General features: G+C 47.3%; 1 protein-coding gene across 1 annotated transcript; it reads right to left on the bottom strand.

Moving 5' to 3' along the window:
* Window positions 1-1649: 1649 nt before the first annotated feature.
* TMEM213 (transmembrane protein 213) lies at window positions 1650-6540 on the bottom strand (the record flags this gene model as incomplete). Its single annotated transcript, XM_084230658.1, has 3 exons — window positions 1650-1819; window positions 3053-3124; window positions 6429-6540. 3 exons carry the CDS (start codon window positions 6538-6540, stop codon window positions 1650-1652), a joined length of 354 nt encoding a protein of 117 aa, XP_084086784.1.
* Window positions 6541-17622: the final 11082 nt, after the last annotated feature.

Here is a 17622-nt window from a genome sequence, read left to right as displayed (position 1 = left end):
TGTCTTTTCTTCCCTCTGAAGAAGCCACCCCCTCATCACCTGACCCCTGGAAGAGCTTACAGCGACAGTCATAGCTACCGAATTGGCTTCCTCAGAGGTTGGCGATGTCAGCCACCTATAGAGACGTGGCTGTGCCTCATGCAAGCTGATGGCCACAGGTTCATCTGGCCAGGGACTCATTCATTCATTCATTCATTGGATGATCATTCATTGGACAGATCTCCTGAGATGTGTTCTCTGTGCCAGGGGCCTGAGGTGGGATGAGCTGACCGTGAGGAAGCCCACTCGTGGTGGCTGTGCCTCAAGCAGGGCAGAAATGCCCTAAGGACACCAGCTGCTGGTCCCTTTCAAATAGCCAGGCAGGACAAGCATTTGAGATGGAGCTGGAGGGGCTGCAGAGCCCTGCCCTGCACCGGCAAGGTGAGGGTGCTCTTGAAGACCTGAAAGCCCTCTTGGGAGTCGCTGCAGGGTGTCAGCAGCCAGGACCCCCACTGCTGCTCATGGGGGCAGACAGTTGGGCAGGGCAATCTTGCAGGCAGTGAGAAGGACCAGAATATTCCTGAGATAAGGGGATGAGCAGGCGGTGAAGTCCAGGGGGGCCTGCAGGGAGTCGCGGCAGGATGGCTGTGGAAGGTGATGGTGAGGAAAGAATGAGAGCTGGGGTGGGGTGGGACTTGGGGGTCGGGAAGATGGGGGTGCCCAAGCGACTCACGTTGGAAGTAGCAGGAAGGCCCTTGGCTGAAGTGAGGGACAGAAGACAGCAGCCTGGGCTGGTAGGAGGTGGAGTCTGTCCCGGGGCACTCAAGACTAAGGGCTGTCTCTCGTGGGCACCTACCTCCCTTGGAATCCCTAAGAGGCGGTGGCTAAGATGGGACTTCCCTTGGGCCTATCTTGAGAAAGAAGCTTATCCAGGCTCAGGAGGCCCATGAGGAACCGTGGTCAGATACTGTTTTGCAAAATCTAAGCCATTCTCACAGGAAGCATCAAAGAGGCCCATTGCACTCCCTTCCCATGTGTCGCTCCCTCCTACTCCAACTCTTGCTGCCTGAATTTTGCAAGACAGCAGGTCCTGACTAGCAGCAGCTGCTGGAGGCAGGTTCTAACAGGTTATCTAGCAATTGTGCTCTAAAGGCAAACACACAACTTCCAGAAGAAGCAACCAGGAGTAACCTTATGATGCCAAGCCCCCCAGCCCCGCCCCAGCACATGCTGAGCCCCCAAGATTAATGTGCAAACCGTGCATAGGCTTAAACAGCCACTGCACATGGGAACTCCCCTCCTCCCTCCTTCTTGCCCAGCCCAGGCAGCCCTGTGCCCTCCACTTGCCCTTAAAGCCATGAGCCCTGTAGGAGGCAGATTTGACTGGTCACATAACAAAGGCACCCCCTCCCCTGCCAGTTCAGCCATCTGCACCCAGCAGGCAAAGGACCCCCATGAGGTTCAGTTACAAACAGGCCTCTAGAAAGGAGGTGTGAAGGCAGCGTTGATCTGGCCTTGTCTGGATTCCACTTTCCTTCTCCGTTGTCTTTAAAAAGTAACTGAAGCTGAAAGGTGAAGTTGCCTTTAAAATGATAGAAGCCACAGCAGCAGGACTCCACTCTCCCGTGGCCTGCGGAATTGGGGGGGGCCTGGGATGCAAGTGTCACGTGTCAGGCTTGTGAGTCCTTGGCTTCCTCTGGCGTCAGCTTCCTCAGTTTATCCACACAGAGCAGGATGAGAGTGAGAAACCAGAGGCTCCAGCCGACAGCGGCTGCAATCCAGCCATACTCATCCACGCCGGCGTGGCAGCACAGGGCGGCTTGGGGACAGAAGTCAACATCTGGTGGAGACAGAGCCAGAGACTCAGGAGGCATCACCCAGCCCCCCACCCCTATCCCCGGCCTTCTATGATGGTCACAATTGCAAGAACAGCAGCAGTGGAACAGCTGGCATTTGCCAAGCCTTGCTGGGCATCGTGCTAAGAGCTTTACACGAGTCACCTTATTTATTCCTCAAAGTGATGGGGACAGTTATTACCATTGTATGGGGAGAAACTGAGGCTGAAACTTGCCCAAGGTCGGAGATGGCAAAACTAGAACTCTAACCCAGGACTCCAGGTCTCCAAAGTCCTGTTCTTAACCCAGTTTGTGCCCTTTGCCCTCTGTTAAATAGAAATAGGCCCCCAGTGGAGTAACTTATGCTAAAACCACCAAAGCTTAATCCCTAACCTACTGCAGTGTCAACCTCTTCCGGGAGTGGAATTTTAAACCAACCCATGAGGAGTTTGCTGCTCTAGTAAGATGGTCTTCCTAAGAAGACCCCGGAACAGCCCCTAAAAGCAGCTTACGCTGGCTGAAACGATCCTTTCATTTTGCTAATAAACCTCCTCGTCTGATAATTTCTGCTTATAAAAATCTTCCCTTTTAGACAGCACCCTTCTATTTGTGACATGGGATGCTGCCTCATTCCTGAATCACTACATAAAGCCAGTGTGTAAATTAACTCCAGCAAATTTTGTTTTTTAAGGCCTCCTTTGCAAGTGCCTAGAAATAAAACATTTGGTATTCTATTCCAGCAGGAAAAAGAGAGCTGGACTTAGAATACAGAGAAACTGTCTACTAATTGGACACGAGAAACATGGTAGCTCATGAAGTACTAGGCTCCTTGCCAGAATGTTCTGGCATGTTCTGCTTGACAGTGTTCAAGCAGAGGATGAATCAGGACATGCAAAAGGTCCCTAACCAAGCTCCTGGATCAGCGGTAATTGAACTGGCTGATTTTCATGGCCTTTCTGCTCCCAAACTTCTACACACATTTGAAACCAGGGCATCTTGGGCTGCTCTCCAGTGTACAGGGCATCACAACCCCCTGTTCCAAAGGCTGTGAGCCTACGGGCCCAGGCCACGATAACCTTTTGGATGTGTCCTGCAAGCAGCTATGGCGACCATGAACAAACCACCCCAGTTCTCAGGTGCCAGGCCCCCTGGCACCAATCAGCAGAAAGTAATCAGGTTAAGGTCTCTCCAAGACCCAGGCCCAGCCCTGGGTTTGGGGGCAGTTGGCAGAGGCTTACTAGGGCACTGCTCCAGGGCCTCGGGCTCTTGGTGGTGTGTGGTCAGGCTTGAGTTGCTGCTGCTGCTTGCTTCTGGAAGGAAAGACAGAAGATATTCTCAGGTAGTAGAACAGCCATCCTGGGTGGAGAGTTTGAAATCTTTTTTTGTGTAGCATGCAAGCTAAGTAGAAATTCCAGTCTATGTCTGTTGAGAGCTCATGCAAAAAAAGCCCACCATCTGCTGTGGACTGAACTACGTACCCCATTCATATGTTGAATTCCTTTTTTTTTTTTAAGATTTATTTATGCATACAAGAACTGGGGTACAGGCCAGAGGTGCGGGGGTGAGAGGATTCACCAGAGACAGAGTGGGGAACAGAACAGGCAGGCTGACTGAAATACACTGCTGAGGGGAGCAGCGGGTGAGACAGGAGAGGTCTGTTGAGCCATGTGGGTTGCTCCCTGGCCAGCCAGGGATCGAACTCTTGTTTCAGTGACTGCGGACAGCTTCGTAGTGCTGTGTCTTAACCCATTGCGCCACCAGGGAGGCCCCCATATGTTGAATTCCTAACCCCACTAGTGACTATACATGGAGGTAGGACCTTTTATGGGACAGTTAAGGTAAAATGCAGTCCTATGGGTGGATCCTACGCCAATAGGACCAGCAAGTCCTTGTGAGAAGAGGAAGAGAAACTGGGGTGCACAGAGAAAAAACCATGTGAGGTCACAGCGGGAGTGTGCAACTCTCCTTTCCCTATCTCCATCCTCATTCAGAGATGCATTATCATCCTTTCTCACCGCCTTGCAGTGACTGGTGCCCTGCCAGGGAGAGCTTTCCAAAGGCTCTATTTTAGCTGCTCTCTATATCACATGGTTTTTCTAGTCGATAGGAAAACAGTCAAACATCTGAAATGTCGTTTTGTAACTATCTTCAATTCCTTTCAAAAACTTAACACATCAACTTTGAAATTGGACCTTGATTCTTTATTTCTGTTGATCATGATGGTATTACTTGGGCAGATGGTTTAAAAAAAAAAACAAAAACTGAAGCAAACACCGTACAAGCAAATCTAGAAATCGCTAAAATATGCAGCCTGGAGATTTGTCCCGTGATTAATAAGCAAGGCGCACAACAAGGAAAAAGAACTGCAGCAGGAATTCTGCAGGTTGTCAGGCTTGCGGGAGGGGCAGGGTGCGGTTGTGGAGATGAACATAAGGGCCTCCCAGGAAGAAAAACCGTTGCCCATGTGCCTCTTGTGACAAGAATATGAAGACAAATGACCTAGGTCTTCGGTGTCCAATTCGGCAGCCATCTGTCTATTTACTGTTATTAAATTAAAATTGGATAAAATTAGATGGCATTTAATGTGGCTGCTGGCGCAGGTGGCTGCTGGCGCCATATTGGAAGCACAGCACAGGCATGGAATGCTCACATCATCACAAGAGTTTTACTAGACCGTGTTAATCTAGACAGTCAAAACCAAGGGACCAGTCTTAAAGAATCTTTCTGGAAATTCTATTGCTGTTCAAGCTGCTGCTTTGGGAATGTCAACAAAACAAAACAATAAACCAAAAAATGTGGTGTGAGAACTCTCCAGGGCCCACTGACTCTGGGTCTACACGTCCTTCCAAGGAGCTTGTTGTCACATAGTAGGGCCAATTAGAAACCGTGAAATTACTGCTCCGACTAATTGTATGCCACCCACCCCAAGCCACTCCAGTGTCCTGCTTAAATTTCAGTAATTACCTTGATGCAATCTGATTGTTACTGTAAATTATTTACAGCAAAATGGCTTAGAGCTTGTTCTTTATTTGTTTTGGAGAAATTGATTCCTCAACATTTTGATTTCCCAAACCAAAATAACCCAAATGACTTCCTTGGCCCTGACTTTCACCTCCCTGCCACCTCTGGAATGGAAGTGCTTCCTGTATAGAGCAAAGGAGTGGAAAAATCCTAGTTAATTAGATGCTACTATTAGGGAAAACCTTGTGAAATGGTCGTTCATTTCTGTAGGCCAAAAAATGTTCATTATCAACAATTTTATGGGTTCCAGTTGTATGGCCTAGTCATAAATCCCAAAGCATTTGAGCATGACCCTTCTCCTTTAGAAACAGAACCAGCAGGGACTGGTCGTGCAGGGGGTCACTTTCAAAGGGACTAAATGCAACAGGGAATCCAGTGCTACACCTGTAAGTAGACAGGGGTGGCAACTCAAGAACCAGCAGGTCACACATCTCTTTTTTCCTTAGGAGGGATAAAATGTCAACTCAAGGAAGAACTATACACATTCCCCCTTCCTCCCACTCCAGCCACACCAGTCTGGCTTCCCTTCTCAGAGGGAGGACTCAACAATTCAGTGCACTTAAATGGGTGGGTTTTTGAGCCCCTATCATAAGCAAGACCCTGTGAGGGTAAACAGAAAAAAATGAAACACTTTTTTTCAGGGAGCAGGAGATATTGGAAAAATCAACCAAACTGCTAGCATTTATTGTTTACCACGTGCTGTTTTATTTAAAGTTCTTCACATGCAGTGATATTATTTCACCTTTAAAACAGCCTTACACCGAAACACTATGCTTATCCCCATGTTATAAATGTGGAAACTGGGACACAGAGACATTAAGTCACTTGCTCAAGGTCACACAGCTAGTAAGCTGTGGAAGGTGGAGTTGGGGTCAGGTTCAGGGGGCTTGAGAGCCCAGCTCTGAACCTCCACATTAGAGACAGGTGTAGATGAGGGATAGACACCAGCTGAGGGGGCGGGAAGGATTGGTTTTGAGGGTACACTTATGAGGGGAGCTGAGGAGCCAGAGGCCAAAGCCAGCAGTGTGAGGGTAACTGGTGCAGACCCCGGTCTGGGAGAGCAAGACAGGGGATAGGATGAACCCTAGAAAGATGGATAACCCAGCATCCATGCTTGGTGGAGAGAGAGAATGTAGATTGCAGCTTTCATGGCCTTTCGGTTTTGTGCAAGTTGTGAAGAAAGCAGAGGGCCCAGGGGTGGAGAGAGGACCTGCAGTGTGAGTGCAGTAGCAGGGTGGGGGACAAGGAGGAGGGATGCAAACCACAAAGCCCTGGGGCCACTGAGAAGGAGCTGCCCAAAGGTGTCATTTTAGGCCACTATGGTCCCCAATGGGAGAGGTTCTCATGCAATTGCTTTTACCTCTTTGTGGCAAAAGACAGAGGAGCCCTAACTGAGGGCCTATGGGGTAAACATCAGACACCCCCATCCAGCCCACCCCACCCCCTCCTGCCTAATCCTGCAGATGAGAAAGGACTGATCCTTCCTTCTGCAGGATCAACCCTGACCAAGCTTCCCTCCACCTGCCCCCCTGCCTCCCTCCCTGCCTCCCTCCCTGCTCCCAGTGCAGCCAAGAATAAAGCTCACAGTTCTACCTGCCAAGCAAGACGAGTGGAAGGAGGCAAAGACCAGGCTGAGTAGCAGGGTGGCCGGAGTGGCAGACGTGAGGTGCCCCCTGCTGCAGAGGGGGGCCTGGGTGTGCACCATGCCTGCAGAGGCTCGCCGGGCACCCTGTGCCACTGCCCTGGGTGTGCTCTGTCCTGCAGCAGCTGGATAACCACCTGGCAGAGGTGAATTTCTGCTCTGTGTTTGGGGGAAAGAGAGGAGGTGGAGCAAAGGAAACTTGGGCTGCCACACCCTGCTTTCACCTCTGAGAAGGAAAGTCGGGCAGCTGGTGGCTGGGGTTGGAGGGGGAGGAAGGGAGGGGTGATGTGTGCAGTTCTCCCTTGAGCTGACATTTTATCCCTCCTGAGAAAAGTAGAGGTACGTGTCCTGCTGGTTGCTGAAGATGAGTTTGCCCCCTTGCCTGCTTGTAGGTGTAGCACTGGATTCCCTGTTGCATGTCGTCCATTATTTACTGAGCACCTACTATGTGCACTGTACTCTGCTCCCGTCTGGGAGGGCCTGCCCCCAAAGTGTCTTTTAAAAACACACATTGGGCCTCCCTGGTGGCGCTAGGGGTTAAGCACAGCACTGTGAAGCTATATGCATAAATCTTAAAAAATAAAAACACATCATTAAAACAGAATGTGTTTTGGGGATGGCTTGGGAAGGGCACAGTACTTTAGCTCTCAGTGGCAAGAGGCCACATTTGTTGATGGGACACTTTATAAGGAAAGGGCCCTGGAGTGAGGCCTTGAAGGATTGTGACAGGTAAAGAGAAGAGGGCAGTGTAGGCAGAAGGGGCAAGTGAGCAAAGACCCAGGGATAAAAAATGCTCAGAAGCCCATGCTGTCTGCAAAAGAACGTGGAGGTGGCCTGCGGAGGCAGTGGAGTGGGGGTGGATGGAATGGCGTGCCCAGCTGGGGGGTTTGAAGCAATCAGGAGGCAAAGGCAGGTTTTGTGAAGATTTTGAACTAAGTGTCACTTGATGGATGCTCTGCCTTTAGTTCAAAACATTTCCAGAACCCACCATGTGTATGAAAAGCATTATCATTGGCATTGGAGACTCAAAGATGACTAAGACACAACCACTACTCTTGGCCCCTGCAATGAAGAAAGAGCTATGAATGCAACAGTAAGAACCAAGTCTGGTGTCTTCCAGCAGTTAAGGGAAGAGCGAAGTGGGAGGAGTTACATCTGCCTGAGAGCGGGATTCAGAAAGTGATATTTGGGTTGGGTATTGAAGTTCACATATGCAGGTGGGAGTGGATGGGCCCTTCAAAAAATAGCACATACAAAGGCAAGACAATTGTCTGCGTGCATGCAGACCAAGCCGTATGACATGTGCATATGCTCCTTTGCAAGTACCAGACTGGTTAGGAGAGTGAGGGATGAAGTCTAGCTCAGGCAAAGCCACAAGGAAGGTTACCTACTCAACATATAAGCCCAAAGACATCTTATCGTGATATATCAGCTCAGAGGAGACTTATTTTCTAATTATCCCAAAAGTACACATTAGTGATAACCCTATATTCTTGGAATTGGGGGTGGCAGGCAGAAGAGCTGTAGGAAGGCAGTGATTGGAGGTCCCGTTTAGGCCCACTCCTGGGTTGAACACTCAACAATTGCTGAGTAGCTGCTGTGAGCTGGGTCCTCAGTGTGAGGGAGGTGGGAGGAGGTAAGACAAGGTCCTTGTCTTCCAGGAGCTCAGGGTCCAGTGAGGGAGATGGACAGATAAAAAATGACAACACAATGAAATCAATGAGGTGGGAGTTTTCTAGAAAGAACAGGAAAATCATGGAGGAGGGTTGGGGGCTACCGGACCAGAGGAGCCTTCTCAATGGAAATTGCATTTGGATCCAAACTTGAAAGATGTGCTGAGCTGGCACAGGAGGCAGAAAGAGCGTGTGCAAGACTTCTGAGGCCCCTTGTTGGGGGAGTGATCATTGTCCTGGGAGCAAGGGTCACAACTCATCTAGTTAGATTGAGAACAGATGGTAAAAAGTCCCCAATGCTGGACAAAGGAAACTGGACTTTATCCGATGACTGGGACCCTCGAAATGGATGTGGACACCTTTGTACTTCAGAGGCACAGAGGCTCAATCTACAGAGGACAGACTTGGACTCAGAGAGATCTGCTGAGAAGCGATTGCAAAAATCTCAGCCAGAGATCAAAAGGACCCTGAAATAAGGAATGAGACTGAGGATGGAGAAGAGGGAACAGAATATGAGGCAGTTAAGAGGCCAAATCAACAGCTGGGATGCAAGCAGAGGCACGGGGTGGAGAGGTGTTCCTAGCTGGGGTGGGGGGTGACCGTGTGGTCCTGGGTGGAATTCCAGCCCTGCCTCTCACTCGGCTGACTGTCTCAGGGCAAGTTCCTTTATCCATCCAAGCCTCACATTCTTTACCTGCAAAGTAAAGAACAGTGGTCTCTATCTCTGGAGTTGTTCTGATGATGTGAAGAAGAGGTCCATGCCATGCGCTGGGCACATGCCTGCTGGTGAGAAATACCCAGCAAAAGGTAGCTACCATTTTATTTTATTTTATTTTTTTTTTTAATTCTTTTTTTTTTTAAATAGAGGCATGTTTATTTATTTATTTGTTTGTTTGTTTTGTTTTGTTTATACAAGCACTGGGTACAGTCAGAAGCGCGGGAGGGTGAGAGAATTCACCAGAGCCAGAGCGGGGAGCAGAGCAGGCAGAGGGACCGAAGTACACTGCTGAGGGGAGCAGCGGGCGGCAGGAGAGGTCTGCACGCCAGGTAGCTACCATTTTAATAGAAGGGTCATCATAAACAGAAAATACAGGAGAAAGGCAGTTTGGGGGGAAATAATATGATTTATGTATTGATTTGTACATATCCTGCCTTGGCCTGAAAGTTTACAGACAACTATTTAAAGCAGATTTAAAAAAACTTTTTTTTTTAATGAGAAGGAGAGAGGCTAAGAGAACACTGAGGCAGGAGATAAAAGATGGGTCTGTGAGTGAGTTGAGAGCACAAAATGGCGCTCATGTTCTCTGAGCTTTCTTTTCTGGTAGCTGGTGTGATGAGGTTATGTGATCCCATAAATGATCCCTGAGCTCACAAAACAATGGCAGGAGACACACCACCCTTGACACCAAAACCAGACAGGAATGTTCTTCTGAGATGATGTCACTTGACAGACTAACAGTTTCCTCCATGTTTTCCTCATAGCAGCCTCCACAGTGTCACAGCCCTGGGCTGAAGTATCCAGTGGCCCCACAGACACCAGCAGTGCCTGGGTCTGTGAGATTTTCAAGGGTCTCAAAAACTGCTTGAGACCTGAAAAAAATGATCGCAGGTCCAAACTGAACACCCAACAAAACTGCTGTGCCTTCCAAAGAAACAAAGGATTTCAAAAGTGAAGTTAGGCAATTCACGTCAAATATTTAGTGAGAAATAACTTGTATCAGATGCTGGCTTCGCTGTGATATGTGTGGTGTGAATGTGTGCCTCCAAATGATAGGCCCAGGTGTTACAGGGCAACCCTGATATTGAAATGGGTTGCCAGGGATGTATGTGGAAAGGACCCTACCTGAAACTCTTACCTCATCCATCAATCGAAGTTGACAGCAGTGAAAACAGTTCTGGAAATCTCAAGAAAAGCAGTAGGAACATGATTTGTCCTCCCTTCCCCTCTGTTTTTAATGCATTGTTACTTGATTTGGGACCATTTTTAGACATTTTTTTTTGCAATGAATTAAAAGACAAACATTCTTATCAACAGATGAAAGGATTTTATCATCCTCAAGCAGGACAGATGTGGCTGGTTCCGTCATCCATCCCCAGAGGAAGGGCTGCAAGGTATTTCGGAAGGGCTGCAAATTATTTCACAAGTGCTGCCATTACTGGCCATCTTTTTCTCAGGTCTGTCACTGGTTACCTCACCCAGCTGCTCTCAGACATGTTCACCCCAGGTTTACTTTGGAGGCTGTACCAGGAAGCCACAAAGCTAGACATTCTGTGGGAACTTTCTCAAGATTTTCTTTTTTTCAGTGGCTGAGGTGGGTGTTTGGTTACACATACTTAGAAGAAGACCGGGCTAAAGTATCTGTGGTCAGGCTCCTTGGGGGTGGATGGGGTGGGGTTGATCTGTAGGGTGGGATTCCTGTCTCCGGTTTTCTCTGATAAGATTTTATTTGGAAAAGAAAAGAAGGGAAGGGTGTTTCTTGTGCTGAAACTTTGAACACCAGCCTTCAGAAGCCCAAAATGGTGTGTGGTGGATGTTTTATGTTGTGGATACTTCCCTGGTGATTCTGATTGGAGCTGGGGTGAGACCTCTGACCTTGAACTTGGGACTTTCATTTCTGATTAGTCCACTCTGAGGAGAATCGTGGTCCTCACCATGGCTGTGCCTGCTGTTCCCCAACTTCTGGGTTCATGACTCTTCCTGAATGTGACTTTGTCAGAATCTGTTTTCACAAAATAATGTCAGTCTCTGGTTGCTTGTGGGACTGAACCATCCAGACCTTCACCTGAGCAGTGCTTGGTTTGTGAAGAACTTAACCACTGATGAATCTCTGATTTGGAGAGAATGTGGTCCACTAAGTACTCTTTTAGGAAATATGGAGAGCCACATAGAGGCCAGTCTTGAGACCATGCCATCCAATGGCTAAAATATGACAACATGAGCCTGCAGCCCACCATTTGGAACCATTTCTGAATTGCTCCCGGGTGATTCAGGCAACTTGCTCTTAACCCACAATTGCAGGAGGAGGCAGTGGGACCAGGGCCCAAGCTGAGGCGAGGTTGACGAACAGGGTGGAGCTCTCCTCCTGGGCCCTGGATCTCATTCCCTCCCATCTGCTCAGAAGCGTATTTCTTTACTTGCAAACATATGGCGGTTTCTGGTTATCTTTTTGTTATTGATTGCTAGCTTAATTGCACCGTGATCTGAAAACACTTGAGGAATTCCATTTTTAGTTCTTCACTAAGAGTTGTCACAATGCCAGTTTTTGTAAATGTTTGGCAATGACTGAAAAGAAGTGCCCTGCATTTGTGGGGTTCAGTGTTCTACTCACATCATTTGTATCAAGAGCGCTAATTGTGTGGCTGAGATCGTCTATGGGCTCCTTGTTTAAAATGCTGTGTGTTCATTCTGCTGAATACTGCCACAGATGATTGTGCATTTTTCCTCTTTTCCCTTTTGTCAGTTTTTGCACGAAATAGTTAAAGCTGCAATTACAATTCATACAGATGTAGAATTGTGCCAGCTTCCTGGTGCATTGAACCTTTTGAAAAGCTCATTTTGTAATATTCTTCTTTATCTCTTAGTAATGTTTTTTTTGTCATTTAGTTTACTTCGATATTGCTATAGCTCTATAAATATTTTAATAGCTATCTTCTTCTTTTTTCTCATTGCTTTTTTTTTTTTAAAGATTTATTTACTTATTTATTTATACAAGCACTGGGTACAGTCAGAAGTGCGGGAGGGTGAGAGAATTCACCAGAGCCAGAGCGGGGAGCAGAGCAGGCGGAAGGACCGAAGTACACTGCTGAGGGGAGCAGCGGGCGGCAGGAGAGGTCTGCGCGCCATGTGGGACCCTCCTCTGGGGGCCGGGGAGCAGCCGGGGATCGAACCAGCGCTGCAGAGGCTGCAGGCAGCTTTGCAACCCAGCGCTCAACCGCTGTGCCACCGCCACTGGGAAGGCCCTCTCATTGCTTTTGGATTGAGTACTTTTTCATTTTTTAAATTGAAGTAAAATTGCATTATAACTTACATAAGTTTCGGGTACACATCATTGAGACTCCACATGTGTCTGCTACATTAAGTTACCACTGAAAGTCTAATTCTGTCCTTCACCATCCCATTGTTCCCTGTATTTCAGTTTACCTACTCCCTCGAGTTTTTTTTTTTTTTTATTCTCTCCTTTTTTAGAGATTACAGCTGGCATTTTTGTCTTACCAGAATCTAATACTAAATGACACTTTTACTGTCTTCACAGGTAAAGTGAGGACTTTGGAACTTTAACTCCAATCCTGATTTTTATATCAGTATAGTCATGTTTTATTTATTTTTGTGTGTGTGTAGAAGAGCTGGAGTGTAGGCCAGAGGGGTGGGGGGGTGAGAAAATTCACCAGACACAGAGTGGGGAGCAAAAATGGTGGATCCACTGAAATACGCTACGGAGGGGAGCAGTGGGTGAGACTGGAGAGGTCTGCTGCGCTATGTGGGTCAGCTCCCTGGCCAGGGATCCAACTCAGGCCGTAGCAGTGATATCACTGAGACTTAACCCATAGGCTACCAGGGAGGCCCTAGTCATATTTTTACTGTATATATATTTCAACTCAACACATCATTATTACTATTTTATAGACTGTTTTCTGACATATCTACACATGCACCAGGGTACTGGGCTTGATTCCTTTCTGCGTGTTCTTGTGTCTGTGATCATTTTCCTTCTTGAAAAACGCCTTCTGGTATTTCTTCCCTGGCATGTTTTACACTCTCGGTTTTTGTTTGGATATTTTGTATTGTTCATTCTTGAAAGATATTTTCATTGGATATAGAATTCTAGGTTATCAGGTATTTCCTCTCAGAGCATTGAGGAAATCTGCTGTTGCTGTTGAGATCTGTCCCTCTAATTGGTCCTCCCATGGAAATGAATTGTCTCCCTTTTCTTTGGTTGTGTATCAGATTTTTGCTTTGTTATCAGATATCAGCAGTTTTACTTTGATGCGTTCAAATCTGGATTTCATTTTATTTGTCTTGCTTTGGGTTTGTAGGCAATTGAATATGGATTTTGATGTCTTTCATCAGTTTTGAGAAGTTCTCAGTCATCAAATACTATTTTGGTCCAAAGCACAAATACTAATTTTTTCTCTCCTTCCTGAACTCCACTTATACGTAGATTAGACCATGCCCCTCCCGCCTCCCCATAGCTGCTAATTCTCTTACTCTCTTCTTTATGTCCAACCCTTTGTTTTAATGTGCTTTATCCTAGATATTTCCTTCTACCCTATCTCCTTCCTCCCCACCTTTTAATAAATCTCCTGTCATCTGTGTCTAATCCACTTTTATAGCTACCCATGGGATTCTTAATTTCAGTTCTAAAATTTCCATTTTTATGGATTTTGTTATTCAGCCTGGTTTTTCATTTTCATGAACAGAGTGAACAAAATTATTTTAAAATCTGTGACTGGTCACTTCCATATTTCCTTACCCCATCAGGCTGTATCTATTGTCTATTTCTACTGGTTTTCATTTGTGTTATGTTTCCTTGTGTTATTTTTGTGGTGTGCAAGATTGTAATTACACGTAATTGTTTATTGAAATAAGAGACTTAGGATGATGTTTTCTTCCTCATTGCAGTGTTCTTGACCAATTGAGAGGTGGGGACAGTTGGGGTGAGGTGGCTTAAGTTATCCATTAAAAAGGGATATTCTGTCACTGATAAAAAAATGTGGGTCAAAGGCAGTTAAAAACCTAGCTGTGCCAGGAGGCTAAGCTAGAATTAAAACTAACAGGTGATAGCACACCACTTAAAACAATATAAATATAGGAGTGGGGATAAGACAGTTTGAGATGCTTTGGGCTTCCTGCCATGGGTCTCTGAAGCCTTCTCCAGATTGTGACACCTGCTGCTGCCAGCAGCTCTGCCCAGTGAGCTCAGCACAGCAGGGAAGTTCTGACCCCGGAGCACCAGTGCTCCTCTTGCTGGTCTCCTGAATCTCTTCTTAGTGGCTCACACCCCACTCCTTTTGCTGCCAATCAATTTGTATGCTTATAATATTCTAATGTGGGTTTGTCTCCCTTCCCCCAATAAAATTGTATTGCGATTTATGAGATTGGCTTGAGCCCTAAGTGAAATTTCTCCACACTGGTGGAAGTCAGGAGTTTTGAGATCTGAACCTCTTATTACAGGAGGCACCAACAGACTCTTATGTCAGTACAGGGGCAATAATTGAAATGACTTGTAGCTAAGTCTGTAAGGGTGCATTTATTTGGGTCACGTTTCCTTCTATGGTTCAGCTCTTTGGAAGTTTTCCCTCCAAAGAAATAACCAAAGAAGAGCACAGGCATGCATAGCCAAGATTCTCCAGCTCAATATTATAATATTTATAAAAATGTAAGCTTAAAAGCAGCTTTTAATGGAATAGAAGATAGCTATTAAAGCAATGTTTTAGAATAACATTTAGTTACTTGGGGAAGCACTTGCTATACAGTGCAAAGCAGAAAAAGTAGGAGGTAAAACTATACGTTCATCAGTATAGTTGGCCTTTCACATATACAAAGATCATATACAGAGAAGCATCCTATGAAGTGACAGCAGTGGAAATAGCTCGAAGGTGCACTTGGGATGATTTTAATTTCCTTCTTAAAACTTTTTTTTTATGTTTTTCAAATTCTGTACAATGAATATGTGTTTTCCCTAGAATCAGAAAACAAAATCAAGTTAATATATTTTTTAAAAGAACCTTTCCCAGAAAAACACTGAAGTCACAATGGAGCAGACAGATAGCATTTTGTAGTGCTGTCTCATGGCCTGGGTAAAGTTTTCAATGTCAGGAATTTTTTTTTTTAAAGATTTATTTATTTATGCATACAAGAGCTGGGATACAGGTCAGAGATGCGGGGGGTGAGAGGATCCACCAGAGACAGACTGGGGAACAGAACAGGCAGATTGACTGAAACACACTGCTGAGGGGAGCAGTGGGTGAGACAAGGAGAGGTCTGCCTCGCCATGTGGGTTTGCGGATTGCTTCATAGTGTGATGCTTAATCCCTTGCGCCACCAGGGAGGCCCAAGAAATTTTTTGTCAAAAAAAATCTTAAGCTTCAAGTTGCGTGTGATACAGACTTATTGACAGCCTCTGCTCTGCTCTTGGGGTGCTCAAGATGTTCTACATAATCACACAAGACACAGACATCCAGGAATGTTCAGGACAAAAGGAAGAGGAGAAATAAAACACACACACACACACACACACACACACAATCTCAGTGTTCATCTTGCCCCATCCTGAACCTAAGAAACTACAAAGTCATACCTTATAGTTTACTATAGTTTGACCTCTTCTGTCTCTCAAGGTTGCAATTTCTCAAGTGACAGTTTTCTCACTAATTTTTACGGCAGTCAGTTCCAGTGAGGGACAGCGCTAATGATTAGAAAAGTTAGTGAGTGACTAGCATCACCCAGATAAGGGCATTTTAAGGTGAAGTTAATGAACAATGGGGGCAGGTCCAATTTCAGCCCCACCACCCTGTGATTTGAAATGTCAGCTCCCTTTCATTCCCAGTCAAAACCATTTGTACAAAGTATTTCTGTTGGCACAACAGAGCTTGTGGTCAGATTCATTTTTTGTTTGATAAACAGCAACGTGTGTTCTCAAAGAGTTATTTTCAGCTAAGGTTTTGGGGAAATAAGCTACATGTTTATAATAAACAGTCAATTTTTCTTTTCCAGTTTTGTCCACATGAAACTAAAGAAGACCAGAGAGGTGAATCAGATTGTCGGCTCTCTCTGCCCAACACCCGACCCTCTCCTACTGTGTCCTTCTGCCTCTTCTGTGACTTTCCTTCCTTCTCTGTCTCTCCTCACTCACTTCTCTGGTCCGGGCTGCCTGGAGCCGTCTGGAGGGCAACACAACCTGCTCCAAGTCAGGGGCCCTGGGCTCCAGGTTTCGTGTAATCACTGCCTGTGTGACCTTGGGGGAGTCAGGCGACCCTGCTGAGGCTATTGTGGGGGATCTCTGGGAGGGGTGTAGCCGGAGATGCCCGGGGGGGGGGGGGGGCAGTCTGGGGTCCTCAGGACGTCCCAGAGCCAATGTGCTACCCCCAGAAGGAGTCTTGCGTGCACAGCCTAACAAAGCAGCCTCCATGGGGGCAGAGACAAAGTGTGAAGTGCAGGTGCAGTGGGAAGAGCCTGAGGGTGGACAGCGATTCGCCAGGTGCAGTGCGAGGACGCACCTCCCTCCCCCGCCTGTGATGCCCCCCTCGGTGACTCCCCCCACCCCGTGACGCCCTCCCCTCTGGCTGCGCCCCCCCTCCCTGCCCTGGGGGTTACCGAGGCGCTCAGATGGCTGTGCTGCTGTTTGCTCTCAACCCAGGAGGTTAACTGGAGAAAGAAGAGAAACAAGCTGGTCAAGTCTTCATTCCCCTCCGAAAGTAGAGACAGGAAAAAACCAAAACCCTCACTGGCAGAGTTCAGAGTAATTATGTAAAATCCGTGCAGAAAAGGCAGCTAGGACGAGGGAAAAGGCCGGGCTGGTCCTGCAGGGAGCCGGGCCGGGGTAGGCCTGTCCCCGCAGCCGCCAGGGCCTGCGCCTCCCGGGGCGGGGTCTAGAGGGCAGAACAGGGCCCGTGGGGCTCGGGGTCCCCCTGCGCGTGGAGACGCATCCCTGGGGGGAGGGCCCGTGGCTGGGAGGGGAGGGTGTGCGTGGCAGCTGAGCCTGGTGGCGACGGTCCTGGTTCCATCATCCTAAAAACTGGCCTCGGCATGAACGTGGCCCTGGGCACCACTGACAACAAGTTGCGTGTGTGTGTGTGTGTGTTCGCCCCGTCGAGGTCACGCAGGAAGCTGAATGCCATCCCTGCTCTTGTAGCGACCTCGGGTCAGTCTGTCTGTCCCTGGCACCGTCGCTGTGAGCGCAGATTGAGAAGGATCATTGCGGCGGGTGGGTTGGCTGCGGGGTCCCTGGATAGTAAAATCATTTATTTGAATGAAGGCAATCTGGTGGGAGTTCAGTGCAGAAAATGCAGCCATCAATTAAGAAAGTGCTCAAGCTCAGCAATAAAAATAGAATAATTCCAACAGTATAACTCAGACACTGTAGAACATCAAATTTTTGCTCTGCCAGCTAGATTATTATTTTTGGATTAGATTCTTTGCACCATTTTAGCTCACTCTCCACTTAGTCCTTTTCTTTTTCTTTCTTTTTTTTTTTTTTTAAGTGATGATCTTCTGTAAATTGATCTGGTACAGCTGGACATGTGGTTGGGCACGATAGCTTCGTAATCCGGGGTACAGGGACATGAGAACAAAAGACGCCCTTTGTTGAAAAGAATATCCACTTTGATGGGATGTAAGGGGAGCGCTCACCTCTACAGCAATTCAGGAGCCATGTTAAGAGAGTTCTGGGGCCGCAAAAGTGCCTCCCTGAGACCTTGGGGGCAAGTGTGAGGTGGGTACAGCTGGTCTGAAGAGCTGCAGACGGGGTAACAG

Source organism: Talpa europaea (assembly GCF_964194135.1).
Source record: "Talpa europaea genome assembly, chromosome: 3".
In the NCBI taxonomy this organism is placed as follows: Eukaryota; Metazoa; Chordata; class Mammalia; order Eulipotyphla; family Talpidae; genus Talpa; species Talpa europaea.
This window is presented reverse-complemented; position numbering and strand designations above follow the sequence as displayed.